We start from the raw sequence: 22,698 nt of genomic DNA, 5'->3' as shown, positions 1-22,698 counted from the left end.
ACTGGCTGTACAAACTTGGGCTCTGAATGTGAACATCCACCAAAGGAGAGCAGGAACTGATCCCGGGGACTCTGCTCACACTGGAGAACTGTTACTGCCACTTCAAAAGTGACAGTCCCAGCACTGTGAGGGGAGGTGGGCACAAGCTGCCGTCCCTAACCCAGACGCTATCTCAATTGATAACCACTGGCAAAGGGAAAGCACTCTTAAGGGCAGGCCCCATGCCCAGCAGTGGATGCCAACATAAAACAAATTCAGTGGTACTTTGGAAGACTTCCGTCTCAGGATGTTTCGTCTGGGCTGGGTTTGTTTGGTTAGTTTTGTTTTTGTTTTCTCCTTACAGGTCTCTTGCTTTGACATTACAGATTCTGATTTTGTGTTTTGCAGGATTTCTGTGTGTGCAAATGTGTCGGTTTCTTGTGCTTCCTCTTCGGCTTTTTTCCATTGTTTGTTTCTTTCACCCTGTTCTAGTTTGTTTGTCTTTATTTTTATCATTTTTAGCAGTTGATTTGTTTGCTAATGGGGGGTGAGGATATGGGTGGGTAGGAAAATGGGGAGGATCTGGGAGGAGATGGGCGAGGGGAAACTATGATCAGAATATATTGTTTGAATAAAATTTAATATAAACTAAAAGGAAAAATGCAGCAAAGTCTTTAACACAGTGTTATTTAGGTGAGCCATGGGCTTTTTCAGATGCACAAGTGCAGAAATGACCAAACTCAATCATATATTCAAAATTCGTTTTTCATACATCGATATACGCTGATGGTGGTAGAAGGGGACGATGAAAACACACATGGGGGCACCTGGTCATCTGAGAGCATGGAAATAACACAACGTTTCCCACTGCACCATTTACTCACCTCCTTATTAAACATGAGTGTCTGCTGGGAAAGGAGTGGGGACTGGTGTTTCTCAGTAAGGGCACAAAAGACGGTGGTGCATTCCTCCGGTAATGTGTGTGTGTGTGTGTGTACATATATATACATATGTATATATATATATATATGTATATATTGTACATTTATGTCAATTCATACAATCGTATAAATGGGAGTCAATGTTTTAGTCTCCATTTCTGCATTTAAAAACCCATATCACAATATGAAATAAGTATTAAGCTATTCACTTTCCCAGTGGGTTACTAAATAATACTTAAATTAGTCTCTGAAATAAAATAGGGGATTATAACCACTTTATGCAAGGAAAATTTGGTACATGGGTCTATCTATGTGCATACACATGTGTGTATATATGTATGTGTGTGTATGCACACATATGGGGTGTATGTAGAGATTTCTCTTTTGCTATAATTATTTTAAAACTAGGTTTAAAAAGATAAGTTCAGAGACCCACATCCCAGAACAATTAATCTTCAACAAAATTGCCAATATAATTTGGAGAAGTGATCACTTTTTATATGAATGTTCACATAAGCTTTCTCCATAATAACTCCAGACTGGAGATAACCCAAACCTGTCAATAGATTCATTGATAAGCAAGGGGTAGAAATTGCATGGAAGGTACTAAAATAACTATACTAAAGAGAAGTCAGGCCCTCCACACATATGCTATTTCTACTTATCAAAATTTCTAGAAAATATAAACTCATAGCAACAAAAACCAGGTAACTGTCAGACCTGCAGAGATAGCTCAGAAGTGAAGAGTATGTGTTGTGCAAGCCTGAGGGTGGGCGCTTGAATCCCCACACCCACTAATAAGCTGGGCATCCTCCTACACAGGCCTGTGACCCCAGTGTGTACACCTCACACACACAGAGAGAGAGAGAGAGAGAGAGAGAGAGAGAGAGAGAGAGAGAGAGAGAGAGAGAGAGTTATAAAACAACTGTTTTATAATAAAAGAAAAGCCCAAGTACCATGTTTAAATTAATATGTTCTATTTATGCAGAAGCCACTGAGGAATACTGCTTGCTGGCTTGCTCCTTAACTTGCTCGACTTGCTTCTTACACAACCTGCCCAGGATGGCACCACCTGTAGGTAGGCCCTCCCACGTCAATCACTAGTCAAAAAAAAAAAAAAATGCCTAGGAGCATGTCCACAGGCCAGTCTGATGGAGGCAGTTCCTCAGTGAAGTTTCCTCTTCTCAGGTGACTCTAGTTTGTATCAGTGAAGTTAATGTTGATGAAGTTAGTTAATGAAGACTAACCAGCATGTCTGTTTACAAAGGGGGATCTTACTGTAATTGTACTTGTTTCTTTATTTGATAGTAGTTTTCTTAAAATGGTTTAGGATGAATGGTGAAAGCTCTCCTCTAAAAAACCAGGATCCATGCTGTCAGGCTTTGCAAGAGACATTTTATAAACCATAAAATAATCGTTCTGGGAAAAACTTTGTAACAACTGCATATGTGAAATCACCATAATCTTCCAAGTTATGTGGAGCAGTTCTTTTCTAGCAAGCACAAAAGCTTTCTCTACTTTTAGTATAAGGAATATAAGAAATAATTGAAGTTGTGTAGAGTTCAAGAACTTTAACTTCATATTTGTTAATATAATTACTTTTATTTACATATGGAGACATTTCCAGACTGAAAACTGAATTGGCTTATTAGGAGCTAGGAATATAGATCATTGGCATGGTGCTTACTCAGTATGCATGTGGCCTTGGGTTCAATCTACATGACTAAAGAGAAGTAAGTAGATAGATAGATAGATAGATGATAGATAGATAGATAGATAGATAGATAGATAGATAGATAGATAGATAGACAGACAGATAGATTATAGTGGGTAGCCATTCCAGCTTTGGTCTGGAAGTTCCAACCCCCATTGAGGCTTCAGTAACTATCACACCTACAAGACAGGACCAAGAGAGGGCCCTGAAAGCCCAAGATCTGGATGCACCACCTTCTCTTGGTTCCCAGACCCTGGACGCTGGAGGTAGACTAAGCAGAGTTCTCCAGAGAACACCACAGGACTGCACTGCATCTTTCCCAGACCCTGTGACCTACCTATCCCTTCATTTGTAAGTTACACCACTAAATAAACCTCCCCTTTAACTACATGAAGTGGCCTTAATAATTTCACCAATATCTGGTGCCCAATGTGGGGCAAATTCCAAAGGCCTGGGTGGCTCCTGCCCTCAGCTTCCTCCCCGGCTGGCGGGTACCTAAACCTGCCTACAAAGTTCCATATAACCATGGAACGCCTACATGGTTCCATTCCTGAAAAAGGGAGCAGCTAGTCCAGTCTCAGTTCCCTAGCTTAGCCCCCAGACCAGCAAAAAACCTGGTGACTGAGGCATTCCCCTCCTCCCTGAGTACTGGCTCCCCGCTGTCTTGGCTCCTACCTTCAGCTGCCACCAGCCAAGGTTGCCAGCAGACCCTGTTTTGGAGCTGTACCAACACCTCCCAATGGCTGAAAAGTGCTACTACATCTCCCCCTTTTATATTGATACAAATATAAAACTATATTTGTTATAATGTACATATATTTCTACTCTTATTTGAAATATTTGTATATTGATACAAATGTAAATTTATATCTGTCATACTTTATGTATGTTCTACTTCTGTTTAGGATATTCTGTATATTGATATATATTTAAGATTATTGTCATATTGCATATTGCATTATATATTCCTACCTCTGTTATAAATATCTTGTGTATTGTCACAATTTTGAAGTCATCGATCTTTACCATACATTTGCTTATAGACTGTTTACCTTGTTTACATGAAGCCTTAGTCCTTAGGTTATTTCGGTAGATAAGACTTATAGATTTATAGTCACCTATGCTTTTCATCTTATAGTTACATTAGTTAAGTTATCCAGATTTACAGATACATAGGTCAGATGGACAGGTAATCTTCAAACACTTCATAGACCTAGAGAATATGGCATTGAAATAACTTAAAATTCTGTTGACATGAGACACAATTGCTCCTGGCAGCACCAATTTGATCCTGACAGAATGTTGGGCTTCTAAGACATTTCCATTTGGAAGTTTGTCTTCTTGGCACAAAATGGCCTACTGGGCAAAGATCTGCCCTTGCCTCGACTGCTGACAGTATGAATGCTGTTCTTTCTGAACAAGCGGGACACAAGGAAAGCGACCACTGTACTCTGCCAAGACAGGGTAAGATGGTCTTTCAGAATTCCTACTTCTGAAAATGGTCTGTCAGATACTCTGGGCCTATAGCCAATTTGAATGCACCAACAATGCTAAGAAACATTAGGTGACTGTCCAGGCTGCCAGCTGTCTCGGTCTTCTCTTACAAGATTCCCAAAAGTTGCTTACATCCATCTACCATTTCTCAGGTACCATTATATTCCTTCTCAGGTCTTTGATGGGACTAAAGACTAGCAGTTATAGTCACAACTTTGTGTGTGTGTGTGTGTGTGTGTGTGTGTGTGTGTGTGTGTGTGTACAAAGTATCTTAGATAGAACATTTCTTTAGGATAGGACAACTTTTGGAATGATCTTTGTAACATACCATTTACCTACGCTCTAGACTTCTCTGGATTTTAGTATGTGTTTCTTGCTTGATATTGTTCACATTGATTGTAGTTCCATCTTATGTAGGTCATTATCCCTCATTACTCCTGGACAATATTTGATAACCATTCCTTTGTATATAGTCTTGTATTAGTTTAGAACCTTCTTATTTAGACAAAAAGGGAGAGATGTAGTGGGTAGTGATTCCAGCTTTGGTCTGGAAGTTCCAACCCCCATTGAGGCTTCAATAATTATAACGCCTATAAAGTGGGGCCAGGAGAGGGCCCTGAAAACCCAAGATCCGGATGTGCCACCTTCTCTTGGTTCCCTGACCTGGACACTGGAGGTAGACTGAGCAAAGTTCTCCAGAGAACACCACGGGACTGCGCTATGTCTTTCCCAGACCCTGTGACCTACCTATCCCTTCATTTGTAAGTTACGCCACTAAATAAACCTCCCTTTTAACTACGTGGAGTGGCCTTAATAATTTCACCAATAATAGATTGATAGATGATAGATAATAGATAGATGGATAGATAGATGGATAGATAGATAGATAGATAGATAGATAGATAGATAGATAGATAGATAGATAGATAGATAGATAAATTTCGTATGTCCATATACTTTTTATGTTTTCAGAGAACATTTCATACATTCTTAAACATATCAAGTGGCATACACTTCACTTTTAAAATATCCTTCTATTCACTGTCACTTCTTTAAGGTGGTAAATCAAAGACAACCCCATATTTACAGCTTCAGCAAGAGTGGAACTGATTAAAGACATATCTCAGCCTTCACACTCTTTGGAAAAGCCCGTGTGTGCAGAGAGAGACAGCTGTAGGTGGTGAAAGATGTGAATTCTGAGGGAGATGTCTGAGTTGCCAGGAACTTGTTACTGTCTAGAGGCTTTGAGTTGATTAAACAAGAGAAAATGAAGGGAGTCACAGAGAGATTAACACCAAGCCTAGGCCATGAAGCTCAGCCTTCCCCAGGACAAAATACTGCTGAGTGGAAGAGCCTGACCTTTGTGCAGCTTGGACCTTTCTGGCAAAACACCATGTGGTGCAATGGGAGCAGATGCACTGGAAGTGGCCTCACCAGCGGAGTGTGGTTCATTACACAGAATTAAAACTGAAGCAAAGTCAATAGGAAAAGACATGTTAGCTCTTGGGATGTGATGGGTCCATTATGCTTCTTGATGACATATATTACCCAAAGGCACTTACAAAACTGAGGAAACATGTTAAATTGGGGATTATCAGAACATGTCTTAAGTAGGTCAAATTTTGAAGCAAAAATGACTTCAAATGTTATACAGCAATTCACACACACACACACACACACACACACACACACACACACACAGAACAAAGGGGGAAAATACTCTTAGGGAGCTATATTGCCAAGGTGCTAGTTACTTTTTAAAATAATTTTTTAACTCTTCTTTTGCATAAACATCAATGCAGCACTTTAAGATGCAGTCATACACCTGAGGGTTTCTGCCCTTTCACTGTGTCTCAACTTCAATAACAGGCTGGATATTAATCACACAAATATCATTATTCATTTGGAAACTAGAAAAGTTGGTTCCAAAAATGCTTTAATCTAACTTAATATTTTCAGCTGAGAGAGTCTATCCTAATCCTAATTCGAAATATAAAATATTCTTGTCTAATTGTTGAAATCTTCATTTTGTGACAATTACAAAATCCTAATATCATACTTTAAGCAAAATGTCTTGATTTTCTCATAGATAAGTCTGTTATTACAGATATACCATTTGTTTTCATGATTTCATATGGGATAATTAAGACAACAACCAATGGTAGGATGTGTGTGACAGTGGCCTATGTACCAATGTGGTCACAATAAGCACTATCTTGAGGATAAAATTGAGCACAGCTTAATTTTTAAATATCAGCTACATTAAAACTAAACACTCATTTTTGAGAAAAACATAAAATAAGAATACAGAAATATGGGCCTAATATATCTAAAACCATTTATGAATTTGAGTGTGGATCACGGAAGTATTTGTGGAAATGATACCACCCGTTCCACTTCATCTGCCATGTTACCTGAGGAGTCCACCAGAAGGCCCCACACTAGGTTCAGGCAATGAGGTGCCCACTGAAGCTGCCATCTGGGAGTGAATACATTAGACCAATAATAGCACATTGTGAATTACTGCTAATAATACAGATGACACATTTGCATTAGTAACTAGTGGGACTCTAGAAAAGGAAACATTGGAACAGAGCTCTAAATGGGGTCCAAGAGAGGAGCAGAGTGTAGCCCTCATCAGAAAGACGTCATCAGGTGGGAAGCAGGCTCAGGATATCAAATGGAGGTGCTCAAGAGGGGAAAGTTATTTAAGTAAGTTTATATATTGAGCTCCATTAACTCTTCCTTTCATGAATGGGAAGATTTAGAACCAAGAACAAAAATGACAAGATCAGGAAACAGACTTCTCTCACATCACAGTTATACCAAGCACTGGTGTGACTTTGACATCAGGACAATACCTTGCATGAAGTCCTACCATGATTCCAGTCCATCATTATATATATACATGCATATTTATCATGACAGAACCCCCAGCCTAATGTGAACGCTAGGCTACTACTATGGGGGTGTGTATTGTAATGACAATTCCTACCTTGGGGATGAGTTTCAAGGGACATTTTTTATAATTATTCAATCAAACACACTAGCTACATCAAGAATTTTATAATAAAATGAAAAAATAGGGAATGGAAGATCTTTCTACATTTTAAGAAAATGAATCTAATAAGTTTTAAAATTATTTTTACTACAGAAACTTCCCTAATATTCACTACAAAACAGGAACTAACTATCCATAAAATGTGCAGTTCCCATGTAAGATGTCTCACAGCTGTCAGGTGAAGCACCGCCCTCTATTTATAACCAGTTAGGTGAATCCTGTTGAAAATTAATCCTAGGGAATTAGCTCATGTGTTTATTGATGACTTTCACTTACTGATTTCTCAAAGAAGGATCAAAAAGAAAACCAAATTGAAAGAACACTTTGTGGGACCAAGAGATTGTTGTCGAAGTATCTGCCTTGCAAACACAAAGGACCTGAGTTCAATCACCAGACCATGTTTTAAAAATGCTTGGCATGTTGGCTTCTGTTCAGGGAGGCAAGACAGGTAGATCACTAGTGTCCACTGGCATGCCAGCCTAACTTACTTGGTGAACTCAAAGTCAGTTAGAACCTCTTCTCAAATTAAAGTGGACTGCCCCAAGCACTAACATGCTTCGGTTCCCACAACTCTGCATATGTGTGCACACATGCATGAGCATGTGCATACACACAGAGAAAGAGAGGTAAGAGACAGACAGACAGACATCACTTTACACTATGAAAACCTGTAGATAGACCATGGAAAGGTCATTAAGATCTCCCACTCCTGTATACACAGCTTCTGAGGATGATCTACCACCCCAATGCCTTACACTGGCACCGAGTAGATATGTGCCATATTCTGTGTCTGGACTACTCAGCCCTGGCACTGCAGGCATTGGCGGCCAAATATTCTGAGGGAGCAGAAAGCTGCCATACACATTGTAGGATGCTCCTCGACATCTCTGGCCTTAGCTAGCAAATGCCAATAACATACCTCTTCCCTGTTTTGTGACAATCAAAATAGCCTCGGCCACTGTCAAATGTGTCCCAGGGGACATAACTGAACAGTCTGTATCTGGCAGCCTTGACATGTGGAAATGCAGTTATGAAGAACGTGCTGGCTACAAGGGTTTTCTACTTTGGGGAAGTAAATCTAGGACAACATAAACAGTTTACTTTTGTTTCCTTGAATATCATGCACTTTATGAAAATAGAAATAAAAGTATAAATATGCCACTTAAGGAATCATTATGGCTCTTTCTTGTACTCACATCTTCATGCAGTTAGTCAGTCATAAAATTCTTAGTTTATCCAAACAATACAATTGTAAAGGACCTGCATGTTCTGCCTATTTACTTCATGGCAACGAGATTCTTGTGAACAATCCCTTTATGGCTCTTGAAAGCATATTAGTTCTTTATGCAAAGTAGGTAGCTATTCCTTGTCCTGACTGTGCTTTCTCTCAGTTTCCTCTGCAGTCACAGCTTTCGGATTTCACTTTTATCTGGCCATTATTTATCCTGATTGGCTGCTTCTTCACTACTTATCTGATAAGTTTTGGGAGTTTCCAGAGTTGAGCTTGGGGCTCTTGGCATTTCTTGTAATGTACCATTTCCCTGGGTGATCATCTCTCTGACTTCACGGACCATGTCAGCTGCCATATCTCCTTGAAAGTTTCAAAAGCATTTCATGTGACTGCCTCAGTCTGCTCTGATTTACACCATCTCTGATGTGTGTTTCACATGAAGTCCTAACTGACACTCCCTTGCTCATTTCCCCTGGCAGTTCTTTATCATATCATACTTGTAATGGGAGGGTTTTCACTGCCACTGTCCTTGATGTTCCACTCAGTCCAGACCACTGTCATTTCTGAACTAGGCTACAGATTCCTAATGCGTTTCTGCACAGCAACTCTTACGCCTCATGAATCTATTCTTTCCTCTAACTCATTCTGAGTGTGTAAACTTTTCAATTCCTTCTAGCTGCACTTGGGCAATTTGCAGCTCCTAACATAACCCACGAGCCTTTGCACAATCCAGACTCTGCCAATACCTGTAAGTAACTCCCCCTTTTACACTCTCAACTGCGCTGACCTCTTCTTCTGTTTCTCGTCATACTTTAACAAAACATTTTATTTCTAAACGACAGTGACACAAAAACATGGAGAAATATTTTAAATTGTGATGTAAAATCAAGATTGGGAACACGAGTGCCCCAGTGCTCGATAATCCAGTGGGTGACCAAGCCCTTCAAAAATTACGTGAACACACAACAAAATAGGCACTGATAAGCAGAATGGCACTTCTGTCTCTAAACGCAGAAGGCTGAGCAGCTTCCAAGCCTGGAGCTAGTTTACACACTGTGAATTATGCATTCTTCTGAGATAAAGACACTGTAGATAAAAAAATAAAAGGAGAGAAAGCAGACGAAAGAGCAATTGCAGAAGATGGTTCACAGTTGGCAGAACGAGGGAGCCTGTGCTTGCTCCAGGTTCTGAGGGATGCTCAAAGTCCCCTATTCCACCCCACTTATTCTTCAGTCTCTCCCCTCCCTCCCTCCCCTCCAGTCTATCTCCCTCCCTCTCCTTTTCCCCTCCCCCTCCATCTCCCTCCCCTCCCCTCCATCTCCCTACTTGCTTCCCTTGTCCCCCCAAAAGGGGCTTTCTCTGTGAAAAAAAGATTTCAAAATCCTTCTAGCAGTCACAAAGACAAAGCACGCCTGAGTTTATCAAGTTGACAAAAGTTCTTTGGACAATGATAGAAAAAATAAGGAAAAATGGAAGAGTGTATGTTATACCGGGTAGTCTGATAAAAGACAAGTCATCATTTTATACATTTGCATTTTCAGCTCCCATCCCAAGGTACTCCCTTTCAGTAAAGGGGAGGGGGAAATGAAAGCAATGTTGCTTTGTTGGAGGGAAAATTTTCTCCGAAGTTATGAAATTCACCTCTCCCTTCATTTGCACGTTCAGTCCTCATTTTGCAGTTGCAGCAGTAATCTAGAAGAAAAGCAGTGAAAACCAACGCCAGGTTCCCAAACTGTCCGACTGTGCTCGGCCCAGTTCTCTCCAGTGCCTTCCCCAAGACCCAGCTGGTTGCTATTCCTCTGGTCATCATCAGTGCTTACCATTTGTTTTACAGCGGCGCTCGCTGCATGTTCTACAGACTAACTTAGATGAATGTCACCCTCCCTCTGCACAAACTCAAGTGAGACAAATGGCCACGAAACAGCACCTACCACTGAGGCATGGCTAATCTACTGCAAGAACACTTCTGGTTTCCCCTCTTGGCTCAAAACTTATTTCGCTACAGTGGCGCCTCTGCCACACCAGTCTTCGTTATTTGTCAGGGTCTGTGACACATTTCCAGACTGTAATTAGGCAGTATAAAAATTCACTCTGGGAAAAAATTATTGTCAGAAGAAAGTCTTTTCCATGCACTTCATGCTAAAAGATTACTGATAATTCTCTCATTCAGGAACACTAAGAGCAGAACCTTGCATGCGATCTGACCGTACATATTTGAAACAACGTATTTTTTTTATAGGCAAATGCTCTAAGTTGTGAAATCAGACAGACATGGAAAAAAATCTGCTGTGTCTAACTAATCATAAACAAGTTACTTCATCTCCCGGTGTATATAAAGACATTTACAATGAGTATCAGAGAGAGATATTAGAGGTATCAAACCAGAACAATCCCACAGTGCAGTGTCAGCCTATCCTATCCGCACAATACATGCCTGATAAAGAGTGAAAGGTACATAGAACACCCACACCTCCCAGTTTATTACCAGCCCCAGCATTCCATCTCTGTCATTCCAACTGAAAAGAGTTATTTTGTCAGTCTGCAGTACCAGAAGAAAACCTGGGCAGCCTGGAGACACTTCCTCAAGGCAAAGAAAAGAGAAAAAAAGCTAAGCTAGAGGCAGAGTCCCGGGGAAAGCAGCGCCCTTCATTCCTAGTACATCCCTCCCGACAGGGGTCAGAAGGCCCAGGAAGGTGTGCCTGCACTCCAGTCTGCCATCCCTGGCTCTGGGAGTTTGCACAGATCTCTGCTGCCTCTCCTCCTGTAGGAGATGAGCAAGGCAAGCTCTGAGTGCTCATCTTCAGACAGCTGGAGGGAGAGGGCTATGGCAAGAGGAAGTATTCTTAGGGCCCAGACCAAGACTTCTCGTGGAAATGTTGTTCGTGTGCCTCTATCAAATAATTAGAAGGTGAATAACCTTCAAAACAGCGAAGCATGCAGACACAGACCCAACCTCACCTCACTGTAATAATTTCGGGTAACAGCGTGTGGGACCACCACCTTGTTTCAGCAGCTTTCCCTGGCTGTTTGCCCTCTCCCTTGGGAGACGGGTATTATTGTCTTCATTTGAGGTGAGGAAACTCAGGCATGAAAACTTAAAAACTTCTCAGGCACACCATCCATAATGAAACCAAAACTTTGCTGAAATAGGTCAAGTCCCAGAAAATATCATCTTATGTCCCATCCCCACTCACTCATTCACTAGACCTCAGAAGTCTACATTCTCATCAGTCATCGTTCAATCCTCTACCCTAACGGTCTCCAAAATTGAAAATAATGATTTGGCCTGACCATTTAGGGAATTTTAGGCCTCTCTCATTTAATGCTTACAAGGAACAAATTTCAAAATACCACAACCCCACAACACCAAAGTGGGGGCACACTACAGTGGACACAGGAAACAACACAGGAGTTGGACAGTGGGCATGAGGAACCACGTGCTATGCACTGCACGTTCATTTGACACTATCAAAGAGATGAAAGCAATGGAACATTTCAACCCAAAAAGGAGGTAACTGAAGACCTTCGGCTGCTTCAGGTCCGAGGCACATCAGGCTCTGTAGGTGATGCCTCTGATGGCCAGAGTGGGATCCAGATATGATAACACATAAGCTTCCTAATGGAAGCTTTCACTCTAGAACTGTCTCCCAATCTGGAGCAGTAGAGACTTCCCCAGAGCTGAATTCTCACTCACTTCTGTCACTGCTGTTGATCAGAATCCCTTTAGTTTCCCTCATTACAGATTTATCTTCCCACAGCCTACAGATTATTAAAGACTATTTGCAAAGGGAAGCTTAGAGACACCCAGCAGGATACCCTTTTGACGGTTCGCTGAAAAACTTAAAGAAACTCACCCGTTGTGTTGTGCATGCCCTCTCTGCCAAAGTGTGCTGTGGTTTCGAAAACGAGCCCAGTCCTTCTGAGTTTTTCTGTGTCCGTTATGATATTAAAGAGCCACAAGGAAGGGAAGTGGTTAGGCAACTTGCTAATTTTGTCATCATCCCCCCACCCCCGACACACACACCCCTTAAACAGTGCCTGACGCTACAGAAATCAGTGTTTCAGTCTCTTTCCCTGCCACAGCACGGCCAGGAGCAGAGGGAGGGACGCTATCTGGTTTGTAGCACAAGACACTCAATGAATGAACATCTTATTACTATTAATAAGAAGCCCCATAGATGCCAGAAAGCAGTGATTCAACAAAATGAAGAGGAGGAAAGAGAATGGCTGTCAGCTCGTACTCCAGCAAACGCGGCATGGGTGGGAAGGAGGTGATTTTACTGCAATCAGAGGACGTGTGGGAAGTGGCTGGTGTTTCATTTGTTGATAAATTATTCTGCCCTGGAATGGAGCCAGTTTACCGGATATAGAAACTTCCACAACTTGGGGCCCTGGCTCAAACCACTCTTCCTCTGGAGCTTAGTAATTAACAGACAGGACAAAGTAGAAAATGTGTGCCTCTGGATAAGGGAAAATTAAACACTCTGGAGGGGCAGCTAGGAACTGTGTCCTAGAAGGAAAATTCTGTAAGAAATGAGCAGAAAATACATAGCCAGAGATGGATTTTAATGAAATAAAATGCTTTTGATGTTTCTACCCAACTCTGAAAGACTACAAGAAGTATAAAACACTGTCACCCCAGAGCCCTACATCAGGCAATTTCCTGAGCTACTTAAATGGCTGGTATTTGAACTAAACCTGAAGTGTTCACTTTGAAGTCTATTTCCCACCATAGCTAAGGATTATGGAATTAGAAGAAGAGAAGGTCTGAAAAACCAAATCATCCGGAAGGCTCATTAACCCCTTGCCATAGTTTGACTGAGAATGCATTTCCTCAGAGAAGTTTTGACAGATTATAATCACATGAAATGACAATGTCAAAAATCCCGCGCTGAGGCAGCCGAGGAAAGGAGTTCTTACCCCCACCCTTCCTACTCTTCCTCAACTCAGTATTTCTAACCAAATAAACAAGGAAAAGAAGTAAACAGCATGGAGACTACTGCATCCATTCATTTCCCACTACATAAGCCCGTTTTCTACTTAGATCACGTAAGTGAAATGTCAGCAGCGCCCTAGTCTGGGATCCCACATACCTTGTCTTCTGAGAAGGAACAACAGTAAAATTCTGAGGACCCCATCCCAACTCCCCATCTATACTTGTCAGGGTTTAAGGTGGAAAGAAATTCCTAAGACCTCCACACGTGCCCAGCACGACCATGTGGCGTCTGTTCCTCTCACCATATGCATGCTCCCTTATCTCTTCCTCTTTCTAATCCTTCCCAACCTCCTCAGACTACCAGGGTCTGCAGGAACAGAGCCCCTTCTAGAAGCTTCCTTCCAAAATGCCTGCTCATCCCTGTCCGAGACCTTATACAATCCTCTCTGTCCAGGCATAAATTATTTCCATGTGACATCTTCCTAGAAGACTGAGGCCTCTTCAGGGTAGAGGACTGCCCTTGATGCCCACCGAGAGCCAGCTTTAAACTTTAAAAGAAATCAAAGCTCTACTTACAAATAAGTGTTTTGAGAAACCTCTTCATGCTCCTAAAATGAAACCCATAGATTATACAATCACGAACTACATAGTGTAATTTAAATATATATATATATATATTAGAACGCTTTCAGGAATAAGTAAACACTGAAGAATTCTTCAGGTGCTTGACCTATCACCAAAGAGTAAGCTGTATTGAAGTAAAAAGAAGCCAGTTCTTGCAAAAAGGTGAGAAACTAAAAAGCTGGAAGGTTTTGACATTGCTTAGATATTAGAACAAAAAGCAGCAGGACTCAAATAATGAGCAATAAAACAGAGCTATAGGTACATGATAAAATACATGGAAAATACGGTCAACGGAAGTCCACAGAGCAGTCAAGATAAACCACGGACTATAGGGGGACTGGGATGATGGCTCAGCTGTTAAGAGCTCTGCCTGCTTTCCCAGAGGACCTGTTCAATGCCAGCACTCACAGGGCAGCTCACAACTGTCTCTAACTCCAGTCCAGGGAGACCTGTTGCCCTCTTCTGGCCTCAGTAGGCACCAGACATAAGCATGTTACACAGATATACATGCAGACAAAACACCCATAAACATATAAACAAATAAATATGGACTATAAAAGTAAGCATGGAGAATTTTTTTCATAACAGGTTCTGAGAACTGTTGCTCATTCGTAAAGACTGTAAAGAAGTCTTGGCTTTCTTTCTTTATATATTGAACTAGGGCACTACAAGCACACAGATAAAGCTGTGATATGCTGATTACTCAAGCACCATCAGCAAAACTGGGGTCAGTGATATGGTTGTCAAATCAGTGGAGAATCCATAGCAAACCTTCAAACAAGAAAATAGGACCATTACCTGGAATTATATGGTTGCCATTGTCCTTAGGTTGCCCTAAGAAATTCATTCTCTTTTCAAACCCTTTAAACCTGAGATCCTGCAAAATCATCAAGAGTGAAGGAGGCCCGGTGGTGGTGCATGCCTTTAATCCCACTCTGGAGGCAGAGGCAGGTAGATCTCTGTGAGTTTGAGGCCAGCCTGGTCTACAGAGCGAGATTCAGGACAGGCACCAAAGCTACACAGAGAAACACTGTCTCAAAAAAAAAAAAAAAAAAAAACCACCAAAAAATAGTGAAGGAGACCAGGAAAGTTAGAGGATGATGAAGGGCATGTGTGCCAGCTATCAAGCTCCCCTGTGAGGATTGTGAGGATACAGGGAAAGGTGGATTGTAGTGGGTAGCCATTCCAGCTTGGATCTGGAAGTTCCAACCCCCATTGATACTCTGGCAACTGTCACGCCTACGAGGCGGGGCCAGGGGAGGCACCTGGAGACCGGAGAGCTGGATGGGCCAGCTCTCTCTCTGTGCACTCTCTCTGTGCCAGGACGCTGAACAGTGAAGGTGGACTGTGCAGAGCTCCGGAGAACACCGCTGGACGGCGATACACCTTCCCCAGACCCTGCGACCTACCTTTCACTTAATTTGTGAGTTACGCCATTAAATAAATATCCTTTTAACTATGTGGAGTGGCCAAAATAATTTCTCCAGTAGTGGATCCCAGCAGCAAAGACTTTCTTGTCTTGTAAACCCCTGTATTCTATGGTAGATTAATTTTTTTTTCTCAGCAGATTGAGGCTTCTTCATGCTATAAAAAGTTTGTCTTCAGCCTGGCAGGATCTTTTTATGTATTTATTTATTTATTTATTTATTTATTTATTTATTTATTTATTTATTTATTTATTTATTTATTTTTCCTTATTAAGAAATTTTCTACTCACTCCTCATGCTATCCACAGAACCCCCTCCTCCCTCCTCCCACCTCCCAGCCCTCTTTCCCAAGCCACCCCGCATCCCTACATCCCCCAAATCGAGGTCTCCCATGGGGAGTCAGCAGAGCCCAGCTCACTGAGCCTAGGCAGGTCCAAGTCCCTTCCCACTGCACCAAGGCTGTGCAAGGTGTCACACCACAGGCACCGGATTTCCAGAAGCCTGCCCATGCACCAGGGACAGATCCCGATCCCCCTGCCTGGGTGCCCCCCAAACAGTTTGAGCCAAACAACCGTCTTCCATGTCCAGAGGGCCTAGTCCAGTTCCATGGGGGCTCCACAGCCACCAGTCCACAGTTCATGGGTTTCCACTAGTGTGGCCGGTCATCTCTGCACATCCTCCCATCATCATCTCGACATCCCTTGCCTGCAGTATCTCTCCTCTTTCTCATCAGTTGGATTCCCGGAACTCAGCCTGGTGCCTGGCAGTGGATCTTTGTATCTGCCTCCATCTGGCCTGACAGGATCTTTAACCTATGTACTGACTCTTCAATTGAAAAATATGTTCAACAATAAAATGAGTAATATCAAGGCTGTGGAGAGAGCTATTTCGGAGCCCGGGGACCTGATTTTGATCCACAGGAGTCACATTTGAAAAGTAAAATAAAAAAGGAAGGTTGGGACAATGGTACAGGTTTATAAACAGCACTGAGGATACTGTGACAGGCAGATCCGTGGAGCCAACTAGCCTAAAGTATCTGGCAAGTTCCAAGCTAGCAAGAGACTGTCTCAAAAACAATGTGGCTAGCATCTGAAGGACAATACTTAACACTGAGCTCTGCCATCCATGTGCATGCAATATGTGTCCCTGCACACACACACACACACACACACACACACACACACACACACACACACTATAAAAGATATCTGCCTATTACTCACTATAACAAGCAGATGACCACACACTGTGATCTTATTGTGTAAAAACTATATAAAAATTATATTTTTAAAAGGATTCTAAAGTCCCAACCATCATGTTTACAGGAAATCTCTATTAATATATTGTTTCCCATCTTCTTTTCACCTTTCAGTATACTCTAACTTTTCAAACTTAATTCTTAAGGTTTTAATTAAGAATTAAGCAACAAAGTACATTTTGAGTTAAGAACTAAAGAGAAGGGAGGTATAAAATTTCTTTGAATACATTTATAAGCGACCACAGTTAAAATGAACAAACAATATTCTTCTCAAATATTCATCTATGCTGTGTTTCAAATACAGACGAAAGACCAGTGAAGCTCCCAGCCAATAAGAAGAGGTTCACGTCCAAGGAGAAACATCCATTGCCTATGTTTCCTAACTTACTACTTCATGTACATTATCAGGTAACCAAAGCCTATACAAGTGTAAAAATTCCACAGACAACACTAAAATAATTGTGTTTTTAAAACAAAACCATTAAAAAACTGAAAAAATAAAATTCCCTATGAGCTAATAATGATGGTAGCAATAATAAGTATTAACATTATGACAATGAAGTTAGCCTTTACAATGAAGATGTTTTGGAAATTTAATTACTTTTTTCCTATTTACTAATTTAATAGTAGAAGCTGAGTCATGTTTGAGTTCAATTAAGTTGGTTTATTAACTTCCTCTAAAGCTAAAAGAATGCTGCAGAAAACATCTCTTATAAAACAGTCTTATCCTTTTCTCTACAAAAATCTTGAACCATACTTTATTTCTGTTAAAAACCTTTCCCCAAAACTGAAATTTTAATTAGAAATGTGACAAAACTGATCATCACAGGTACCAAACATGACATCATAAGAAAAGCCTACACCTTTAAAATTCACATGTAACAAAGACATTTAAAATGCATAATCAATAGATACTTCAAATTCTATAATGACTATTGATTTTTTTTCAATTTGGAAATGTGTACACTTAGAAAAATGGAACACTAAGATAACTGTATGGAATGATGGTGTAACTTGGAAGAGTGCTTTGTGCTTTTCCTCAAGGAGTAGAAATGTACAGGGTACTGATTTTGAAAGGAAATTGCCCCATTCTTGTCTTAAGTTATATGGTGACTGTTGCTTAGATTTTTAAAAATGTTCTCAAGTTTATTCACTTCAATTCTGCAGGACCAAAAGATTATACAGTTAATGAACTAAATCTTTCAGTTATATCTTTCAATTTTGACTTTCAGATATCTGCTGGTTGGGAATTCAATACTGTTGGGGAACCCAGAGTAAACAACAAAAACACAAGTTGCCCCGCACAAGAATAGACCCGAAAGTCTCAAAAGTGCAAGCATCCTATATTGTATGTCCTCCTTAGGAAGACAACTCAAGCATCCTACTGCATATCCTCCTTAGGAAGACAACATGGATTTAGTCTCCTAGAAATGCTTAGACATTTGAGTGAAAACATATATTGAGGTGATTATACCGAGCCAAGAGCTTGCTTACTGACATGCGTTTTTAAAACAAAAGCATTAAAAAACTGGAAAAATTTTAATTTGAACACTGACATGTGTTCAAGTTAAAAAATGGTCATTGAAATAAAATATCTCCAGTTACTTCATGTGTACATGTGTGTATGTGAGTGTACACTGAGTGTGTGTACACTCCCCAGTAAGCATAACACATAATATTCAACTCCAAAGGTAATCTACACATGAAAATTCTGAAAGATGTTCACTTTTGTTTATCAACTGATGCTAAGATGCTGATAGCAAACATGATGTGAAATACACAGCCAGTGGGAGACTTGATGGCTCAGCTTTCCTAGAAGTAAAATTGTAGAACTATATGAAATCTGTGAAAGAGTTCTTACTCTTTGAAGTGACTCTATTTCTAGGGAAAAAATCAAGAGAAAACAGAAATAAAAGACATAACAAGTGACTGAAGCAGCTGAACACCATCACACTGTTAGTTTGCCATCACACTGTTAGTTCAGAGTGCCACCGGACAGCGGCAAGTAGTCACTATGTTGCCCATAGACCTGGTAACAAAAGACATAATGTTGTTGTTACATGATGAACACTGGCTTCTATCCATTGTAACACTGCAAGATTCTAAGAACATAGAATTTGTTTGTAGTGCAATGTTAAGAATGGGAAAGGATACAAAAGCACATGTGTAGCACCTCAGAGTACAAATATGCATGTGCTGTGCACACCCTCCAAACCCCCACATTTAATAGGACACAAACAAAAAGACAGCTTGAAATATGAAGGCTGTGTCCTTTGGACTCATGTATTTTAGTCATTTTTACTTTGACTTTGTGGGTTTCTAATTTTCTCCTTAATAAAAAACAAAGCCTCTCTGATGAGTCAGAAGATTTGAGTAAAATAATCTCATGTTCATATAGAAATCACTGTCTTCTACTCTTCTTGTTACTAATGTATCTTATTACCTGTAACCATGGGATGTTAAAGATCACATCTAATTTACCATAAGTTAGTAATAAAAATTCTCATGGAACAATAGTAAACACAAGTATTGTGTTTAAATTAAAAGAAGGGGAAAATTTTACCAACAGATCTTATAATATGAGAAACTTGAGAATTTTCAGTTATTTAACTATCACAACCACGGGGGGTGGGAGGGATTAAGTTTTCTTACAGGGGGTTGAAAGATAGATTTCACTAGTGGCAAATGGAGCACCAGAGTTGATTACCATTTATGCTTATCACACTGTCAGTGTCTAACACTACACAAAGCTATTGCTTTTGGAATCCAGATAGTTCATCCATGATGGTCTTAGAAGTACAACTTACGTAGCAAGGGTGGGAGCAAAGCAGATTCTGTAGCCCTGGTGTGAGTCTGGGAGGTCGCACAGGAGCTGGGGAGAACCAGGGATAGCACAAAACAAATGTCCAACTGAGCCTGTGTTCTGTGAACTAAAAGTCAAGACACAAGGTCCAAAGCTAAGAAACCAAGTAAGTCTGAGTTTGTCCTCTGTGTCAGTGTGGAATGAAAGCCAAATCCTTTGTGAATGCATAGACCCGTGTTTATTTTTAGATAGCATATTTATTCTATTTTTATACAGCATACTTCATAGTTATTCACTTCTAAAGGGGAAGTTTTAATTATACAAATGATATGCAGCAATAATATCCAATAATAAAAACACCTCATACAAGAACAACAGTGAAACTTGCCCCATTGGTGACTACCTACCTCAAAAGTCACGAGTAACAGCTTTCACACCTCCCTGGTTGATTTCTTTCTCTTTACCTTTTCTTGTTGTCAATGATGAGGTTTTGTTTTATTTAAAGACAGGGTCTTGCTCTGAAACTCAATATGACCTCAGACAGCAATTCTCATGCCTCTGCCTCTAAGTGTTGGCTTTATACACAAGCCACCATGTCTCCTCCAATGTCTCTATTCAGTTACAAACACACATGCAGTACTTATGAAAATGAAGGTCATGCCAATCAGCTGAATTATTTAACTAGTGACAAGAAGACTAACTGGCCCAGACAGTATAACTCGCACAGTGATGTTCTTTCTCATCTTTCTGGGAACTCGCTCTGTAGACTAGGCTGGCCTCGAACTCACCGAGATCTGCCTGCCTCTGCCTCTGAGTGCTGGGACTGAAGGCATGTGCTACCACTGCCCAATGATGGTTTTAATTTCTTAACACTACACTGTCCTGGGTACCACAGGGATCTGCCTAAAATGATCTACAATACACTACTACCCACAAACAATAGAGTCAGGAATGTTAATAAAATTTCTTATTTTTTTTTCCATTTACAAAATGGGGCTTTACTATAGAGAAATGCACTAAATAAGAGTAGTTATATAATGGCCTTTATACTATTACTAGTATATTGTAAATGGTCAAACAGTGATAAAAATCAATTATAATCATTAGTAACAAACAGTATTTAAAGTGTTCTCTTTATATTAAATATACCCAGTTACTGTGTTTTCTCATGTGTGCATGCATGTGTGTGTGTGTGTGTGTGCACATATGCATGCATGTGCGTGTGCATGTGCATGTGTGCATGTGTGTTCAGGTGTGTACATTGCACAAGAATGTGTGATCTTCTGTGATAATGTATGTGTGTTTCTTTAAATATTTTCTCATGGTATCTGTGAGCTCATTCTGGACCCCTTTCTAAAGAGCATTACTATATGGTTTTTAAAATCCTTCTAAGATCCATAATCCTATTGAATCAGGAATAAAAACGTGTGCTTAGTTTCAGGCAAACAATTGTTCAACAGAAGCCCCTTCAGTTTTTAATTACTCCCTCTTTCCTCTCCAAGTTCACTGCTATTCTCTGATTTTGAATCTTGAAAGCCAGTCAGGGCACATTATTTATGTTACATTCAATAGGGAGAAAGAGAAGAAAGGCATCTTATTCAGGACACTAACACTAACCTTGAAATGTTATTTTCCGAACATTTGTTCTGCTCACTGAGCAAATTTTAGTCTTCAAGTCAGATGTCTAAATACAGTGCTTAAGCTCTGCCTAAAGGCTAAAAATACAGACTTCTGCACAAGGTGATGGTTACAAAAGAAGGTGTTTAGAATATGGTTCAATAGGAGTTAAGGTAATTGAACCTCACCTGTACAGTTCAGCTGGAAGAATTCCTCATCTACACCAAAGCTTTGGAGTCAAATCTTAACTATTATTCTCTGAAATACATTTTACTTCAAAGGAGAATCAATTAAAGAAGTGGTTTTCTGGAACTCGCCACCAGGTCCTCGGTTTGATCACTTGGAGCCTGGAAGTCATGGAATTCATTGTTGATCACTCTCTCTTAAGGAGAGTAACTACAAAAGCAGGCTCAAAAGCATACTCAGTCTGTGGTCTGCACAGGCAGGCTGGCTGCAAAGCCATGCGATAATTGTCTCTCCTTGAGAAAAATCTATGAACAGAAGTCAAAGAAGTTTTGATGACCAGTATTGCCAAATAAAGCCAAGCTGTCACATAGAAACCCCACCTTGTGCGGAGAAACATGTCATCGCCTGACTGTGTCAGAATAATTGCCTTGTCACTTTGTTCCTTGGGTATGCCCACCTCCAAAGCACAGAACCAAGAAGGTAGAAAGCATCCTGCAATGGATAACCCTGACTTTCCCTGGGGCTGTGCTCTAGTGAATTGTGCCTGACAAAGAAAACAGCTGTACAGAGAAGTCATAACAACTGTTTATTTTCCCAGTCTTCCTCTAAATGCACACTGCACATGTCCCCTACTGCTGCCCTGTCCTCTTGAATGCTTTATTTAAGTGCCAGGAAGTGTAACTGACAGGGTACTTCCTTCGCAATATGTGCTGAATGAAGAGCTACACTCTCACTTCTGCTTTCATTCGATCTTTAACTTTGCAATGATTTTTAAGGGTTATCCACATTATTTCCTTCAGGCTCTTAGAATTCCCCTTTCAGCACTCAGAATTTCCCCTTTTATTAGGCTGTGTAGGATGTAAGTGAGATACAGAACCACAAGGCTCTAAAATAATCTCATGAAACAATATTCGACCAATTTATACAAAGCACATGAGTTAACACTTGTGAAACATGTTTCTAGGAAATACTTTTTGTTAAAGGAGCAAATGTGAATCTGTGTGTGTATGTGTGTGTTGGATATGTAAATTTTGACCAACTTTTTATATCACCCTCATCATAATGTCACTGTGACAAAATCAAAACTAAAATCTTTCCTAATTATTTCATTCACTGTTATTCTATAATAATCAGAACTATCAAGACATTTGCTCTTTAGTAAGAACAAGAGTAAAACTGCTGACCTGAAATCTAGGCAGTGAGTTGAAGTAACTAGGAGGGAAATTTGTACGCCTGAAGAAGATTCTGTTGACAGTGCTGTATCAAGTGCATTGAATAAAAAGGGTTTGGGTAATTTGAACACTCATTTGTGGATAGGAAGTAGAGTGCCTCGCATGGAGATTTAGTTGTGTTTCACAGAAGGGTGGATTAAATTCCTGTACATGCCAACACCCAAGTTCAACACATTTCAAGTTTATTTTTATAAT

At 40.4% G+C, this 22,698-nt stretch overlaps 1 protein-coding gene across 10 annotated transcripts in view; it reads right to left on the bottom strand.

The window, feature by feature from the left end:
• The window catches only part of Hdac9 (histone deacetylase 9), an 844,224-nt gene that overhangs the window by 646,171 nt on the left and 175,355 nt on the right, over positions 1 to 22,698 (bottom strand). For 2 of the 10 annotated variants that reach the window (XM_076550779.1, XM_076550782.1), the window contains exon 1: positions 12,275 to 12,351. The exons of 5 other annotated variants lie outside the window; for them this stretch is intronic. Coding sequence is in view for 1 of the 5 variants with exons in the window: in XM_076550778.1 (XP_076406893.1) it covers positions 12,275 to 12,290 (16 nt within the window). In the remaining 4 variants the exon portion in view is untranslated. Of the gene's footprint in view, positions 1 to 12,274; positions 14,034 to 22,698 lie in introns of those variants that run through there. 3 more of the 10 variants (XM_076550778.1, XM_076550780.1, XM_076550781.1) reach the window with 3 other exon arrangements.

Source organism: Peromyscus maniculatus, chromosome 14 (assembly GCF_049852395.1).
Source record: "Peromyscus maniculatus bairdii isolate BWxNUB_F1_BW_parent chromosome 14, HU_Pman_BW_mat_3.1, whole genome shotgun sequence".
Taxonomy (NCBI): domain Eukaryota; kingdom Metazoa; phylum Chordata; class Mammalia; order Rodentia; family Cricetidae; genus Peromyscus; species Peromyscus maniculatus.
Note: the sequence above shows the minus strand (reverse complement) of the source record. Positions and strands in the feature narration are given on the sequence as shown.